Source organism: Aethalodelphis obliquidens, unplaced genomic scaffold, assembly GCF_003676395.1.
Source record: "Aethalodelphis obliquidens isolate GAN/ISIS:26980383/991018 unplaced genomic scaffold, ASM367639v1 scaffold26, whole genome shotgun sequence".
Classification (NCBI taxonomy): domain Eukaryota; kingdom Metazoa; phylum Chordata; class Mammalia; order Artiodactyla; family Delphinidae; genus Aethalodelphis; species Aethalodelphis obliquidens.
In genome coordinates, this window is record NW_020837970.1 from 9,684,303 (window position 1) to 9,702,138 (window position 17,836).

The 17,836-nt window shown below is 43.4% G+C and overlaps 1 protein-coding gene across 2 annotated transcripts in view; it reads left to right on the forward strand.

Moving 5' to 3' along the window:
- Positions 1-17,836, forward strand: part of TLN2 (talin 2) — a 453,800-nt gene that overhangs the window by 239,068 nt on the left and 196,896 nt on the right. For both annotated transcript variants that reach the window (XM_027123203.1, XM_027123204.1), the window contains exons 4-6: positions 13,987-14,158; positions 15,880-15,977; positions 17,536-17,665. In XM_027123203.1, coding sequence (XP_026979004.1) covers positions 14,023-14,158; positions 15,880-15,977; positions 17,536-17,665 — 364 coding nt within the window. In that variant the 5' untranslated portion in view covers positions 13,987-14,022. The remainder of the gene's footprint in view (positions 1-13,986; positions 14,159-15,879; positions 15,978-17,535; positions 17,666-17,836) is intronic.

Consider the following 17,836-nt stretch of genomic DNA (forward strand, 5'->3'; position numbering starts at 1 on the left):
TAGAGTAATTGAAAGTGGTCTTGTGTTGTAGTTGAATTTATTTAAATTCCTGAAAAAATAGTGTATACTATCACTAAAGGCAAAAAAAAAAAAAAATCAAACTCAAAAAATACAATTTTACCACTCCAATAAAACACTTACATAGTGTCTTCCATATTTTCCTGTAAGAATCCAAAATTCTACATATCTTCAATCGCAGTATCCTACAACGAGAAACATTTTCCACATTGCAGTCTAGTTCGTTGGATGGTATTCTAGCAAGACCAGGGACCCTGAAGGTAGGTATACCCAGGTTAGAGTCCTCCCTGTCATTTACTATTTTTGTGACCTTAGGCAGAATAAACCCATATATTATACATATGCCTTTGCATACACCAGTAGCTACATCTGTGCCTACGTTTACATGTTCATAAACAGAACACATATTACTACGTATATTGACTGTGCTGTTAGTCATTTGTGTCAAAGTTGTACTAATTTCTTGTATTTAGGAAAATGGGACTAATTGAAATATGAATTGAACCATAATTAGCCTGGCGAAGTGTATTAGTTTGCTAAGGCTGCCATAACAAAGAACCCCCAATTAGGTGGCTTAATCAGCAGAAATTGACCGTCTCACACTTCTGGAGGCTAGAAGTCCAAGATCAAGGTGTCCTTCCGAGGGCTAGAAGGGGAGGATCTGTTCCAGGCCCCTCTCCCCCCTTGGCTTGTAGATGCCTGTCTTCTTATGTCTCTTCACATCAGCTTTCCTCTATCCATGTCTCTGTGTCCAAATTTCCCCATTTTATAGGGATACCAATCATTTTGGATTAGGGTCTGCCCTGATGATCTCCTTTTACTCTGATTATCTCTATAAATGCCCCATCTCCAAATAAGGGCACATTCGGAGATTCTTGGGGTTAGGACGTCAACATGTGAATTTCAGGAGCTGGGGGCGGGGGGGGGACACAATTCAACCTATAACATTCTCTTAGGTGTTTTTGTTGGAGGACAAGATGAGTATCAATTTTATAAGCCATTACTGATAGGTGACAAAATTTTGTAGCATAATTCCTGTAGATGAGGCACTCATACTTTCAAAGTCAGGAAATTCTTCAGTCCTGCCATTTCTTTGGAGATCCTTATCCTTTGTTTCCCTCTGTCTTGACCCATCTCTGTATTTTCTTCTGTTATTTTTCCATCTTTAGCTTAAGTTTTGTATTTGTTCTCGAAATCGTTTTTCAAGTAGTTTAGGTTATTGAGACTGATAATATGACACTATCTTAAAATAATAATTTAAAATACTATGCTATACTCACCCACACTGTCAAGAGTTCATCATTTCATGTCATAGCCCTGGGGACATGTTTATTTCTTCCCAGTGCTCCTGATGAAGTAATATTTTTGTACACAGACTTAAATTTGATTTTGTCATTTAGAAATGTACATCTTATCCATCACTCACTGATGAAATTGGCAGGACTTTTGATTTGGCTTTATTTTATTAAGTATAGGAAAATGGTACTCCATCCGAGCCCTTCAGTTTAGTTAATATCTCTCTTGTAATTCTGGTTCGATCTACTGGGCAGTTCTTGAAACTTGTGCTTACAGAAAGCAGAGCATTGATATTTATCGGGCACATCCATGCTATTTTCTTTGGTAAAGTCTAGTCTGATCCTTTTTTCTGTCTGTCATTTCCACTGTTTGCAATATATTTTAAAATTTATGTTAAGCATTTATCTTTCCTCTGCCTCTTTTCTGTAAATCTGGTTTACTGCCCATGCCAGATGTTTTTCCCCCATTCATGCCTTTTGTCAACTTGTTTGATAGGGTCCTTTGCAGCCTGAGTCCTTGATAGCAGACTCATTCTGTGGGGTAGATTGAACTATAAAATCTAATAGATTGATTACTGGTTTTTCTAGTTGTTAATGCATATTCATTTAGCTAACCTATAAATCAAACTGCTGATGTCTGTACATTCAGATTTTTTCTTCTTGCCTTAACATCTTCGGGGTTGCTCTTTAAAAATACTGATGGTTCCTTAAAAAAAAAAAATCTAGCTTAAGAAAACCTGAAATAAAGAACAAGAGTTTTTAACTAGAAAAATCCTCTCATGGCCTTATTTATAATAGTAAAAACAAGTAGCTGATGTACACAAAAAGGAAGATAGAGCAAAGTAAATTATGATGCCTTGCATTGCTGTGTTATGCATCTATTTAAAACAGTGTTTCTAAAAAGTTTGCAGTATTGTGGAAAATGATTATTGTGTTCTTAGAATGGAGGAAAGCATCAGGATGCAGAATTCTATACAATGTGTCATCTCAACCTACTTAAAATTATACATAAACAACACAAAGGAGATGTGCCAGAACGTTAGCAGTGCTTATTATCCTTGAGTGAGGTGAGGCCAGACAAAAGGCCGGATTCTGGTAGGTCTGGGTTTACACCTCCCCTTACACCTGTGTGTGCCTGTTGCTTAGGAGACACAGCCTCTTCAGCCTGATTATCCAGAGCAAACAGGACTCTCTCATTGACTCATTAAGTCAAGTGCTTATTAGTTCAGTGTATGACGTGTAATAATGCAACCGGTGAAAGTTTGTTAGTAAAAAACAATACACGTCTCACCCATTTTACCACTCTCCTAAGCCCAGCACTACGTTTATGTTTCCATGTTTCTTTCTGTTTTAAAAGCACACAGTTGGAGGCACAGCCCCCAGTGCAGTGGCCTCTGTCAAGCCATGTAACCACTGTGTCCTGGTTGCCTTCACTGGGTGAAGCCTAAACTCCTTAGCATGGGGTTATGGTGAAGATTCAGTGACTACAAAAAGGGCTTAGAACCAGTGCCAGACACATAATCGCTTATATGTTCCCTGCTTTTCTTTTTGATTTAAGAAATTTAAAAACTAAATGTAGTTAAGGAATTCGGGAGATTGGGAAAGTTATAGCAAAGATTTATGTATCTTGTAGAAAGCTGGACTTGATGATGTCTAAGTCTGAGATTTGGGATACCGCAGGCTATGTTAAGTGTAACTGAAACACTGCAAGTTTTAGATATAAAATGAGGGTGATCTTGGAATGAGTAGCCATGGAAAATGAAGATACTTTGGAAAATCTAATCTCATGAGTAATTGCTAGGATTGGCACTCTGATAATACGTTAATGGACTTTAAATCTCCAGAAATGTAAGTTTTAGTCACATCCCTTGGTTTGTTTCCATTCTCCACATAAGTGCCAGATTTTTAGGTCTGGGCTCTAACAGAAATGCACTTCTGATTTATGGTTAATGGATTAACATAGAGAAACAGCAAGAATATGGTTTTAATACTTTCTGTTTTCTTCAGAATCCGTCCTTGCCAAAACCACGCACTATTACCTTTTTGAGTGATGGATGAAGCTGGGGGTTTGTAGCCTGGAATTCAGCCGTCTGAGGTCAGCAGTGAAAAACCCTTTCAGTGAAAGAAAATGGAGCCAGGAAGTGGGAGATTTCTTCAGTTTCTTAAGTGAAACCAAGCATGATGGTTTGCCTTGTCACCTCACCACTGAAGTCCACATTGGCAGCTAGCCTTCAGTCAGGTGTGTGCTGTTTTAGCATTAAATTAGGCACAAGCATGAGGAAGGTGACCTGAGGGGGAACGTGTGTGCAGTTCTTTTCACGCATTCTCCCAGGTTCAGTCTGGAGCACACTGAATATATTTTTCCCATATCATTGTAGAACAAAGCTCTCTTTTTTTCCCAAGTAAAAGCTAGTCTATCTGTACCCATCCCAGATAGATGGATGCCTTTAGTGATAAAGCTTGTGTTTATCAGCATCAGCAGTAGCCTAAAGAATCTTTCTTAGGATTTTACAGGCTTGTCACCAAGGGTCAGAAGAAATTATGGGATTCGTTTATTCCCAGTTAGCCAAATGAATGGTGAATAATTCACAGTTCTCATGGTCTTGACCTTCACTTTTGTTTTTCTTCTGTTTTTCTTCTTAGACCTGACCTTTTATTTCTCTTTTTTTTTTTTTTTTTTTTTTTTTTTGTAAACAGCCTCAAATCATTTGAATGAGTTAGGGTATAAGAGAATTCAAAATCAGAGTTAAGAGCCTTCTTCCTTACTTGTCAGAGGAAGGAAGTAGCAGGACTGAAAGGTAACATGCAAAAGGCACTAAGACGTGTGGATGATTTATTCAGCTGTCTCAGCAAGCATAGGCAAACAGTGGGATTGCTGGAAAGCCAGCACTGCCTTCTTAGTAGTCTGATGGGAGACAGCAGTATATGCCACACACAGGCCAGGGATTCACCTCTGCTCCCAGATCCTCTGTCTTTGTCTGTGAAATGGGGGTGCAAAACAAAACCTATTTTCCTTTGTAACCTGTTGAGCACATCAAGTAAAAAGACACCTGTGAAAGTGCCATGAAACTGTTCCGTGCCATGTGGACACGAGGCATAGCATCTCGTGGTTGTTTCAGTGGGGACCTCCCCCTGGGAAGGCTGCAGATGAGTGTTCTGAGAGCCTAGGAGACGAGAGGGTTTCTGCCAGCTGGGGTGATTGGAAAGACTAGTTTCTCAAAGCAAAGCTTGATGCTGGTGAGTAACCAGGAAGAATGGAGAAGCATGATGGTGCATTTCAGACAGATGTATGCCACACAGGGGAAAATAATTGAGTTATGCAGGGATTGAAAATATATTTGTTCTGTTAAAATGGAGAGTTCTTACAGTGTGAGATGGGAAATGGGTGAATGGGGGGCCCAGACCCTTGAGCTAAGCAGTTTGAGCCTGATTACCCATATATTTCAAAATGCTGTATGTGTTAAAAATTGGCTCTAAGCAAATTATAACGCTATAAACACATAGGTGTCTGCTCCCCTTCCTTTTAGCGGGTCTTCCTGTGCTTCTCTGCTCGTTGCCCTTTTTCAGCAGTGCCAGGTTCTGGATTGGTGTGCACTAAACTATCCCTCCCACCTCAGAATTTCTTGGTAATTAGGAATCATCTTTAGTAAAGGACAGCTCTCAGCTCCTTTGCTTGAAAGGTTCTAAAACTTAACTTTCTAAGACAGTGATGAATGCAAATGCCTGCTTTTACAGCAAAATTTAACTGGACACAAATCATTACGACCAACTATGTACTTAGCAATGGAGTTTCAGGTGCCAGTGCCAGGAGCCGGCTGGGGACGGGAGGGTAAGTTGGAGGTATCCTCGGAGGGCTCTAATCACACCACACCTATAACCAACCCTGTTCATTGTGGCAACGTGGGAAGGTCTGGTTGTGGTTTGCTACCAGTGTGACCTTGAGAAGATCAGTTGATCTCAAGATTATAGTTTCTTCATCTGAACATGGAAAATAATCTCAAAGGTTTTTTCCCATCATTCTGTATTCACCGTTGTATGCACGCTTTGGTTCTCTTGGTGACTTGCACCTCCGTACCTGCATTAAACATACTTAGCCCTTCTCTCTGGCAGGTACTTGATGGTGAGCGATACACATGGTTCCTGCTCTCAGGGAGCTTCCAGTTATTTCCACCTGGTGTGGATTTGGTTCTTTTTTGTTTCTCATTTGCAAAAATAAGGAACTTCATCTTGTGAGCCGTGAGGTTTAGTCTCTGTGGTCAGTGTACATGGTTGCGGATGAGTAGAAATAGTGGGGTCTGCTGGATGTTTGTTCTCTGTTCATCCTTGAGTCATGATGTGAGTGTGAATAATTCCTAATGACTAATTTAGAAAAAAAATTGGTGTACGTCTTTCCATGATGTGCATATTAATTCCACAAACATTTATTAATCATCTACTTGTGGTGGGCACTGTGCTATGGCCTTGAGATTCAAGTGTGGCCGAAATGATATAGTCCTTGCTCTCAGAGGACAGTGGGGGAAATGGACCTCTCGTGGCAAATGTATTCCTGACACTGTGTTGTGTATATCTTAATGCTGGTGTAATGGGGACAGGCAAGCATACAAAGTGATAGCCCTGTGGGTTGGGGGCGTTTGCAAAGCAGCCCTGGGTGCCAACCACTGGGCTAGAATTTTTGTTGACTTGCCTGGCCTGCTAAGTTCACACCTGTGGGTGGTTAATCATTTGTCCTATGCTCCTTAACCACCTGACTTTTTAATGACAGTTATTTCTAGTTGAGGTGTTCAGAGTCAAACAGCGATCCTGGCTTCCCGTGCCTCCGTGAAGGAGGACTAAAGAGATGTTCTTAAGTGACTGTTCTCTCTTGTTTCCTGGTCTTTTTCTAAGTGGGCTGTTGGGCGCATGGAAAAAAAAATCACGTCAGCTGTGTTTTCTTACTGTTTTCTCCAAGCCTCGTAGCCGGAGCTCCCACAAGTTGTTGATGTGGGAGACCAGGGGAGCCTCTCCAATCAGACTCTCACCTCTACACTCTCACTAGCAGGAAGAGATATGAGGTCCCAGTGGGGAGATAAGGTGATTAAGGCTGGAGATGAGCCCCAGATGGGACCCTCAGCCTCCTCTCCTCCTGGCCCCTCCTGGAATTAGACACCTGGTTCTCAATTAATGGTTGACCTGACTTACCTTCCTAGAAGATGACGGACACCTGTGGAGGCCTGCACTGAGGCTGGGCTCAGTACATGGAGTCTGAATGTTCAAGGCGAGCCCTAAGGTACTGGAGCACAGACAGCCCAGGAGAGCGAGATGGAGTGTGAGACCCTCCGGGGCTTAGCTTTCAAGGCATCTCTGGGTAGCCGTGGCCCAGTTACAATGGGTTCTTACTTGTCAGATGGGCTTTCCCCCCTCCTCCCTTTCAGAGGATCAGGTAAGGGGTGGAGAGACGGGGAAGCTCTTTCCGGGGCATTTCTTTGAGAGCAGAATCGTTCACAGGAGATAGAAACACGGATGAATAATAGCTTCTATATAGGCCCACATTTTATGCCGACATTCAGTTATGTGATGCATGCTGTTACCAAACAGAGCTGTATTTTGCCTGCTGAGAGAGGAACAGACCTACAGAAGGGGTCAGGCACAGCCATCGTAATTGGGTTCAGCAGTCTTCCAATGGGTCAGAATGGAGTCAGCGGCTGGAGGGAGAGGTTGGGATTGCTGGGTAGCTCTTACTCTCCTGCAGATCCAGGGCTCCACTGAGGCTTGGTGGCCTGTCGCTGTGGTCCTGCCAGCTGAGTGCCACTCCTCTGCTGTACAGCAGAGTATGCAGAACCAGTGGCACCTCACATGGGTTACTCCTGGGCAGAGGACATTGACAAGCCCTAGGGCAGGGGCATATTGTGATGCCAGCCCTGCCCCAGAGGGGGAGGTGTTTTTTCCTTTGGCCTCCTGGATTGAGGGAATTCAACTAACATGCAAGAGCGACAGCTAGGAGTACTAGGAGTTACCTGATCCACAAAAACGTTCCACTTCAGGGCTCATCCTTAGATAGTTCTGCATCTAGAAAAATCACGTTGTATGATGTGAATAAGGATGAACACAGGAACTGTGTAGTGAAAAGGGTTACTAGAAGGTGAGCTCCAACTAGGCAGGAATCTTGTCTGTCGTTGCTTCCCGAATGCCCGTGATAGTATCTAGTATATGATAGATGCAGAATAAATAATAAAATGAATTTTGCAGCTCAGGTGGTGGCTGAACACAGTATGCTGTTTTCAGTGTTTGTCCAACCGCCATGACTAATAACTAATAACAACAAACCCTGAGCCTGTACTTTCTTTGTGCCTTTGACATGCATGAACTTCTTTAGTCCTCTAACAATCTTTGAGGTCGATTTATTATCGTCTCCTATTTTAGAGAGGAGTAGACTGAGGCAGATGGCACTTAAGTGACCAGCCTAGGGCGGCAGCTGGTAAGGCAGGGGTGGAGTTGGAACACCATGGCCCTCACCAGGGCAGAGAGCCAAGGGGTGGTTGCTCATCTTGACCACCATTGCTTTTGGAGAGGAGGAGGTCTTGGCTAAGTTGGGCTTGTTTGTCCCAGGGTGGACTGGGGTGAGCCTGCAGCCTGCATCGCTGCCATCATACTGGGCTGTTTACAGCTCCCTGGGACTAAAAAGTGTTTACTTTGAAAGGAGAGAATGTCTGGGTTTCATCACTGGTGAAACTATTGGCTCATCTTCCACAATGGATGGCACAGAAGGGTTTCTGTCTCGGTCCAGGTGACCTTCACACATACAATCAGGGCCAAAATGGTCAGAGTGAGAAGAGATTATGCAAAGGAAAGTAATGGATGGTTTATGCCTCTTCACCCTGTCTTTTTTTTTTTTTTTTTTTTTTTTGCCATGCCACGCAGCTTGCAGGATCTTAGCTCCCTGACCAGGGATCAAACCCAAGCCAACAGGATTGAAAGTGTGGAGTCCTAACCACTGGACTGCCAGGGAATTCCTGTACCCTATCTTTTAGCAAAAAATGAACAGGGACTTAAAGTTCAACTCGATAGACATTTAACTTGGGGCAGAAGAAGAACAAGGATAGGATCATAAAATAGAGGCGAATTAGACACTAACAGTACTGTGAGAAACAGCATACATGTTCGGCCCTCAGCCTTCGTGCAGCCAAACCAGAAGAGGAAGCCTGGTCAGCTCTCCTAGGCTCCCAGCCTGGAGGGACAGGAATTAGCAGGAGGGGTGAGGTTACAGGAAAGTGGACATTGAGGGTCAGTTGTAGTCAGGGTCAGTGCTGCGCTGACCTGAAAACATCACAGCGGAGAGAGGGGAAAAGTCAAGTTTTATCATGGCGTGTTGTCAGAGCTGCATGATTTTCTTAAGGCTTGAATGGATCTGTAGTGAGACTTCTCACGGGCGTTGAATACACGCTCAGCTTTCGCTGGCATCTCTAGGTTGCTTTATGCTTTAATCCTACCTCCTTTCTGCCGCAAGTCAGTACACTTTATTCCAACAAATGTCTGTTCTGCACGTCTCTCATTGTGTCGAGAGGAGGGCTAGAAACAGCTCATTGCCGTGCTCCCCGTGGGATGGTGATTCAATCGCCATCCACTTTGGATTCAGACCTCACTGAGGTTTTTCTGTGTGGGGGGTCCTCTTGCGTGATAGTAGGAAAAGTACCTTGGCTTTATACATAATTTTGTCGTTTATAAAGCATTTTTATGTGCATAATTTGCATTTTTTAAAACATTCCCGTGCAGGAAATTGTCGGTCCTGTTTCATGCTTTCATACTTGGGAACACTGAGTCATAATAAAACAGAGAGCCAAGAGTAAGTAGAAGAAATTGGAGCCTTTTCGTTTTTGACGACCGTGCAGAGCTCGTTCAGAGTGACTGATGTGGATTTTTTGTCTTTTTGCGTAACGTGTTCCCGTGTAGGGAAACTGATGCTTTTCGCAGTGGTTGTTTTGAGATGGTAGACCGCGAAATAAATCTCTGGTGTCCCTTATTCCGTTCAACATCTGCCCTGAGCTAAGGATAGTGGCCTCCATTGTGAGATGTCAGGATAAGGAGAATAGGGGAGGAGCTGGCCAAGCAGCACGTGCCTGCTGGGAGGCTCCTTTCATGGAAGTTGGTGGCTTCCTGCTCTCTGAAAAGCAGAGAAAGAAGGTCCAAGGCATCGACAGGCTGGGACTGAACCTGGACCACACACTCCTAGTCCAGCGCCCTTTGCTTGAACCAAGACTCACCCTCTTCTCCCCGCTGCTCTCACACACACGGGCAGCGGCGTTGTGTGGCGAGGCACCTGCCTCCAGCAAGGACACTTAGCTGTCCTGGGCCTGCCCCCAAGGGCCGTAATAAGGGGAAACCAGGTCTGTATAGGTGCTGGCTAGAAAGGGAGGTTGCAGCATCCATGTGGTGCATTGTTTCTGGATAAAAAGCCTTCAAAGCGTAAATCAGAGCTACCGCCTGTTCCGCCCCCCCTTCCATCAGGCCTCTGTACTTGTTGGGCCAGCCCCCCTCCTCACTTGTCTCGTAGACCTGCTGCTCTGGCCTTACCCCTGCTCTTTTCCCAGCTGCCAGAGACCTCCAAGCAGCCAGATTCTGCTGTCCTGTCTCAGCACCCCTCTTCCTGAACTGTGATTAGCATTTGACACATGTGATCTCTCCCTCCTGCTTGAGGCACTTTCCCTCTGGTCCCACCCTCTCTCCATGTTCCTCCCTCTCCTACCACTAGGTCTCCTTGCGGGTTCCTTCTTGTTCTGATTCTAGAACATTGTTCCAGGACCCAGACCTCAGGTCTCTTCCCTCTCGTGCTCACTCCCTAGATGATCTTTCTAGCCCGAAAGACTTGAACATGGCGACACTCCCACACCCCGCATCGTATCTCCAGTTTTGTGTTTGACTCTGCTCCACCTCTCGCTGAATACATCCCAGAGGAATTCCTTAGCAACTTTTCACCCCAGACCTGTGCCTCCAGCAGCTTCCTCCCCCTCAGTCAATGGCTTCTTCATTTTTCCAGTTGTTTTGGATAGAAATGTTCCTTCCCTGTCATACTTTCCTGCTTCTCTTCTTGTCTTCCGCTTCCCCATGTTCTGGGCTTCTTTCCCGTGTTGCTCATTGATTCTGCACCCTCTGTCCTGCAGCCCCCCGTTCCTCAATTTGCCCATTTCTCCTCGCTCCCCTCTGTGTCTTCTACTTCCGTCTGAGCTCTCCCGTGTGGTCTGTCCTGCTGCGCATTTCTGCTCTCGGCCCCGTGTCGTGGCTCTGCCTTTCCCGGCGATTGAGTCTTTCTCTGGTTGGCTACAGGGACCATTCATTTGCTCTTCAGAAAGTCCAGTTACTAGCCTGGGAAGGGACGCTTTCATGCAGGGATACTTATACTGGACTACTTCCTATTCTCAGGGGATGGAAGATACTAACCATTTCACTCTCTCTGCTGTGTTGTGTAAACAGCACCCATGATGTCATCAAGTTTCCCACCGACTGTTATCACCAGCTATGCTCATGGATCTCACCATTTCAGGAAACCCCACAGTTGTCACCAGCTGCAGGGGAAAAACTAACCCATGGAGTGATTTACACCCCAGCAAATTTGTCAGTTTATCCCTAGAGTTTATATTTGTATTTTTATTGAAGTATAGTTGATTTATGATATTTTAGTTTTAGCTATACAGCATAGTGATTCAGTATTTTTGCAGGTGATACTCCATTGTAGGTTATGGCTGTAGGTTATAGGTTATAAGATAATGGCTGTAATTCCCCGTGCTACACAGTATATCCTTGTTGGTTGTTTATTTTGTACATAATAGTTTGTATCTGTTAGTCTCATACCCCTAATTTGTCCCTCCCCCTTTGGTAATCACAAGTTTGTTTTCTTTATATGTGAGTCTGATTCTGTTTTGCATATACATTCATTTGTATTATTTTTTAGATTCCACGTATAAGTGATACCGTACAGTTTGATTTCTTCAAATTGGAGAGTTGGTTGGTTAAATATGCCTATTAAAAAGAGTTGGGTAGAGCATTTTACAGGCATACCTTGTTTCATTGCACTTTGCTTTACTGTGCTTTGCAGCGACTGTGTTTTTTTGTTTTTTGTTTTTTAACAAATTGAAGGTTTGTGGCAACCCTGACTCAGACGAGTCTATCAGTATCGCCATCTTTCCAACAGCATTTGCTCACTTCATGTCTCTGTGACCCGTTTTGGTAGCCCTTGCAATATTTGAAACTTCTTCATTATTATATTTGTGATGTTACTATTGTAATTGTTTTGGGGAGCCCTGAACCACACCTGTACACGAGACAGGAAACTTAACTGACCAATATGTGTTCTGACTTCTGCACTGACCAGCCGTTCCCACATCTCTCTCCCTCTCCTCAGGCCTCTCTATTCCCTGAGAAACAACAGTATTGAAATTAAGCCAATTAATAAACCAACGGTGTCCTCTTAAGTGGTCAAGTAAGTGGAAGAGTCACACGTTTCTCACTTTAAGTCAAAGCTAGAAATGATTTAGTTAGTGAGGAAGCCAAGACAGGCTGAAAGCTAGACCTCATGCCCCCAACAGTCAAGGAGGAAAAGTTCTGGAAGGAAATCAAAAATGCTATAGAGAAATCCTTTGTGAAAGGAAGAGTCGATCAATACGGCACAAGACGTTGCTGTCTTAAGTAATGGCCACAGCCACCCCCATTTTTAACCACTACTACCCTGGTCAGTCAGCATGGCCCTCCACCAGCAAAACCGTTACGCCTTGCTGATCGCTCAGAGGATGGTTAGCATTTTTTAGCAATAAAGTATATTCTGATAGTGTATTTGGTTTTTTTTAGACATCATGGTATTGCACACTTAATAGACCATAGTATGGTGTAAACATGACTTTTATATGCACCGGGAAACCCAGAAATTCGTGCGACTCACTCCATTTCGATATGCACTTTATCGTGGTAGTCTGGAACCAAACCCACGACATCCCCGAGGGATGCCTACGTATGTGGCTTTACAAGACCTCAATCTTGTAGATGGAAAATCATCAGATATTTTGAACAACTCAATCTAGTCACTGCCCAGGCTGTAGTAAATTAATTCTGTTTAGGGCAGATTGTCAGTGAATACTGCTATTGTTTGTGGAGAAGTGTATCTTGACATTTCTCAAATAAGAAATATTTTCATGTTTTCATGGGCCAGATTTATGTGGAAGCTAAGCAGAGGTCAGAATGACTTTACAGTTGGACAGCGTAAATGGTTGCTGCATGAGAGTGTGTACACACCTTGCCCATGGATACCAGAGCATCTGTTGAAAACTGTCCTCTGTATCCAAGTGACTGTAGTCGCTGGATGTTAGGAAGCCAGTGGTTAGTGAGGCTTGCTGAGAAGCAACGCCTTAGAGGCTCCCACCCCTGGTCAGCCTGCTGCCCTCTCTGCCTGTGGCCACCTGATTGCTTCTTAGCACTTGCATTCCCAGAGGGAGCTGTGGTCCTGGTTTACTACATGTAGATTCTCTAATAAAAGACGAGAAAGGAGTGTGAGATTGAAACTCCTGGGGATTTGTTATCCATGCAGCTCTAGGATTCTAGTAAGCTACTCACTGTGAAGTGCCTTATTTTGGTTTCCAGGATGACAGTGAGCTGGGTAGGTCTGTGTTGGCTTCTCAGGTGCAGGGAAGATGCCTCCCACTTGTGTCCAAGGTATGCATTGATATAGAGGCTGGCCTGAGTTGGGGGGTAAGTTTCTGGCCAAGGACTGGAGCAGGTAGTTGAAATCACCCAGAAGCCACCAACTCAGAAAATGCATTAAATGACTGGACTTAAAATGTAAAAAGAAGGCTTTTACAAAATAATTCAAACCCAGCCTAAGCACCTATCTATTTTTAAAGCCATTGAACTGGATAAGAAGCAAAATATCCCAGGCGTTTGTCTGAATGAAAGAACAACTAAATTGGCATTTTCTTCACTTTGAGACCCCTGAGGAGTCTGAAGCTGCCTGGCACACCGGGTGTTTAAAATAAGCCGCTCTGGCCTCATTAGTGATGGCTGTGCCTTGGCCTGGCACTGAGGTCCCCTCAGGATTCAGTTCTTCTGTGAATTATGAAGGGCAGATAGCAGCGTATGGCTCCTTTATTGCAAGGAAACGGAAGCAGAGTGGCCAGTTGGCTGTCTCCTGGCGATAGGGCTGGGCCTCCAAGCCAGGTCTTCTGGTACAAGATGTGGTGGAGTTTGGCCGTGAGAAGCACCCCAGAGGGCAGAGGTGCCTCTTCCCTGTGCCCAGGAGCTGCTGGGGAGGGAGCCCCGCAACTGAGGGTGCTGACAGGCATCGTCAGGAGACAGCAGTGGGCGCCCAGGACACTCGGCCTCTCACCTGGAGGACACTCACCTGGGAAATGCCACTCTCCCTGGGGAAACCCCAAGTAGGGAGCAGCCTTGAGGAAGGAGCCTTGGTGAACTCCTGTGGTTCCCTCCTTCCAAGGGGCTCTCCTTGCCACCCTATGATAATGGTAACTCCACGACTGCTGCTGTCCTATTCTCAAATTTTCAAAAGTTATTTTTTAACTTGTGTTTTTATCCGGAGCCTTCTCTTTAATTGCTATTTTATTTTCTTTCGATTTTTAAAGCTGATTCAGACTCTAACGTTTTTTTTCTACTGGACAGTTATCACGAACATCACGGTTTGTTCGTTTGTGTTCCCCAGACATTCTAAGTGAGAGTCCTCAAGTCATCTGGAAAAATGGTGGCCCTGTCCTTAAAGATCTGTGTCCGCCACTGCAACGTGGTGAAGACCATGCAGTTTGAACCATCGACGGCGGTGTACGACGCATGTCGAGTCATTCGGGAACGGGTACCCGAGGCACAAACTGGCCAAGGTAGGCCATTGGTTATTTACTGGCTGCTTGAAATGTGTTTGTATGTTTTTCCCTTAATAGTTAAGGAAACGGAGGCTCTGAGTGGTACACAGGTGTGTATGTTTCAAATGAAATGTCTTCTTATCCTGGACGTTACTTGCCTCCTGTGTGAGACTTGTAACGACAATGATCACAGCTGCCAGCGAGCCGTCCTCATTGTCATGACCCTTCCATACATCAGCATTGAGCTCTGTTTACAAGTCACTTTTTGTTATAAAGCCCCATAGAGTACAGATGAAGGTGCTCTGCCAGTTACCGCTTTTGTATATCCTGAGCGCTCTTTCTCATGCCTGAAAACTTTCCACTGCTAGCAGCCTGAAGAAGACTGGAACAGCCATCAGGACCCAGGGCAAGCCTTATATTTCAAGTACTTTGCAGGGGCTTTATCATCTTTGTCTTAAACCTTAAAAAAAATATTTCTGATACGTGTTGTGTTTAATGTTTGGTTGAACCACTGACCACTGTTAATCTGAGTTTAAACAAGAGTCATTCATACAATTTTATTTTCCGTTTCCCTTTGTCTTCTCTCTACATTTCCTTCTTTTATTTAGTATTTAATGCTTGAGAAATTGGGGTTACTCCTAAATTAATAAGCCTTTAGTGTGAAAATGGAATAAAACTTTCCTTAAAAATTGGTATCATAAAAATCAAACGTTCAAAGATAGCTATTGTTAGGCCTGGGTCTTCTTGAAAAGATCTGTTACTCACAAAAGCACGAATCTTTTGGTCCAAAAGCAATATCTATATTATTCAAAACACTGTTATTTCTAGATTACCCAAAAATCAGAATAAAGTTTGCTCACATTCCCAACCTTACTCAAGATCTGGTTGTCCAGTCATATCTGGTGTTTTTACTTTTCTGTTACTGTTTATTCCCAGATTTTTAAAACTTTGTTTGGGTTGGATTGCTGTAAAACTCTGGTGAAGATACAAACCTTTACAGATCTTGAAATTGTTTTTCTAAGAAACAACAGGAGCTCTGGCCCTCATCTGGGTCTCTGAGGTTTCCTTGAATCACATTTAGGAAGAAAGAAGTCTTGAGACAGGAAACGATACTGCTTTCCTCCTTCCTCCACCCGCTTATACTTCCTGGGTCGGATTAAAGGATTTCTGTGAAGAACACAGGGTTTAACTCTCCAACTGTACTCATAATTTGGTGGCATGGGGAGCAGCGACTTCGTCTCACACGGAACTCTTCCTTTTATTTTGTAGTGCTGTGTGGGGGTGATGGAGGGATTATTCCAAGTGTCAAGGCTCCATCGGCCCCTCTTTGCTTAAGTGGCCTTGGCTTGAGTGATTATGTGCATAGTTTCTCCACAGCTGTCTTACCATTCTTCCTGGGTTCTTGGCCTGGCTTTTACAGCATGTGATAGGGAACAAAGCCCAATTCAGTTAGAAGGAAATTTGGACCGCTTTGTTCTCGGCGTTTCCCTAAATTTTAGACACGACTGCTGCCCACTTGTTTTAAGAAACATGACCCCTGTATGTGGGTGTTGGTTTTGCAGCTCAGCTCTCATTCCTCCTCATCTGCTTTAGTCCCAGCGGCTGCCCATGTTGTCAGAATGAAGTATTTCTCTAGTGAAGGAGAACCCCTTGCCAAGTCAGCAGACTCAAGAGCCTGGAAGTCAGTGATGGCGTCATCATCACTTTGTTTTTTATTTTTCTTTCTGTTTTCCCTCCAGCTTCTGACTATGGGCTGTTTCTCTCAGATGAAGACCCCAGGAAAGGAATTTGGCTGGAAGCAGGCAGAACACTGGATTACTACATGTTGCGAAATGGGGTATGCTGTTGATCTTTTTTTTATTTTTTTCATCACTTTGTCCCTAGGCCTTCCATAGAAGCTAACATGATTATGCTTCAAAGAAAAAGAGAGATTCAACAACTATTTTGATTCAAGGGCACTTTATTCTTTTTTTTTTTTTTTTTTTGCGGTACGCGGGCCTCTCAGTGTTGCGGCCTCTCCCATTGCGGAGCACAGGCTCTGGACGCGCAGGCTCAGCGGCCATGGCTCACGGGCCCAGCCGCTCCGCGGCATGTGGGATCCTCCCGGACCGGGGCACGATCCCGTGTCCCCTGCATCGGCAGGCGGACTCTCAACCACTGCGCCACCAGGGAAGCCCACAAGGGCACTTTATTAATAGTTTTGATGTAATACACTTCGTAAAGGCCGTCCAGGTTAGTGATAGAAAATATCAGCAGTCCAAATTCTTGAAACTCCACAAAGTAATTAAAGCAGCATGAGGTAATGATTTTAAGCTGTTTCTACATGCCATTGTTGGACTTGGTAGTTATGAAACATAGCATCTTCCTGTAAGTATGTAGGAAGTACCCTGGTGACTGGTGATAGAAAGTAAGCATAGAGAGAGAACAAAAATATAATCCTAAAAGTAGCCAGAAATTAAATATTAATCAGTGTTTTGCTTTTATAAAAAAGTTTACATTAGATATGAGTTTAATAACAGTAACAATAAAAAATTGTGTTATGGAAGTAGGAAAAAATAATGAATAAAAAAGTGTTAACAGGGAACTATATTCAGTATCTTGTAACAGCCTATAATGGAAAATAATCTAATATATATATATATATATATATATATATATATATAAAACACTGAATCACTTTGCTGTACACCTGAAACTAACACAATATTAGCTTAACCCCCAAAATATATTGGGTTTTGGTTTACGGAATAGACACATCGGATTGGTCAGTACTCCATAAGCAGGAGCAAAGTATGAGTTGCCATTAATTTTCCCTCCCATAGTTCTCTTTTTAAGAAGTGTAGTAAAAGGAGAGTCTCTTATTTAGACATAACTCTCAAACTTATTACGCCTGTTTGGTCTTGCCATTATTGGCAGAAAACCACTTTTACTGTGATACACCACTACCGTGAAGAATTATGGGGGTATTACTTATGTCCTTCATGACATATATATTAAAAATTGCTTATAACTATGTAAGAGGTCATTGAAGAAGCACACTACAAACTTTTTAAAAAACAAGTAGGAATTTTCCTCTGCTAATTCTCATTACAGCAGACCGTTCTCAGCCTTTCAGGAGGACATATGCTACTTTCACTTTACAGAGGTTAGTTTTCAGTAACTCTGAACTATAAGTAGGACTTTTTGAGGTGCAATTTTACTATCAGAGTTTAAAGAAAACTTTATGAAAGCAGTTTATCACACTGGAGATTCTGTATTAGTGGCCAAAATCTCATGAAAACTTAGAAGGAGGAAATCAGAGGGTGCTCGGGAAAAGTCATTTTTTAAAGAAAAGTGTCCAAGTTTATTACCTCATTTCCCACGCAGTGTGAGATGTTTGTATGATTTTGCTGTAGGATATTTTGGAATATAAAAAAAAACAGAGACCTCAGAAAATTCGGATGCTGGATGGATCTGTGAAAACAGTGATGGTGGATGATTCCAAGACTGTTGGGGAGCTCCTGGTTACTATTTGCAGCAGGATAGGTAAGGGTACACATGCAGAGCTTCTGGATTTTGTTTTGTTTTTAATAATATGCCTCTTCTTTTTTTTCCACCCCCTTTGGGTATCTAGGCAATTTTGAATATATTGTAACACATTGACTTTGGCCCAGTCCCAAGAGAGTGTGTTCATTTTCCTGATTTGCTGACCCACTA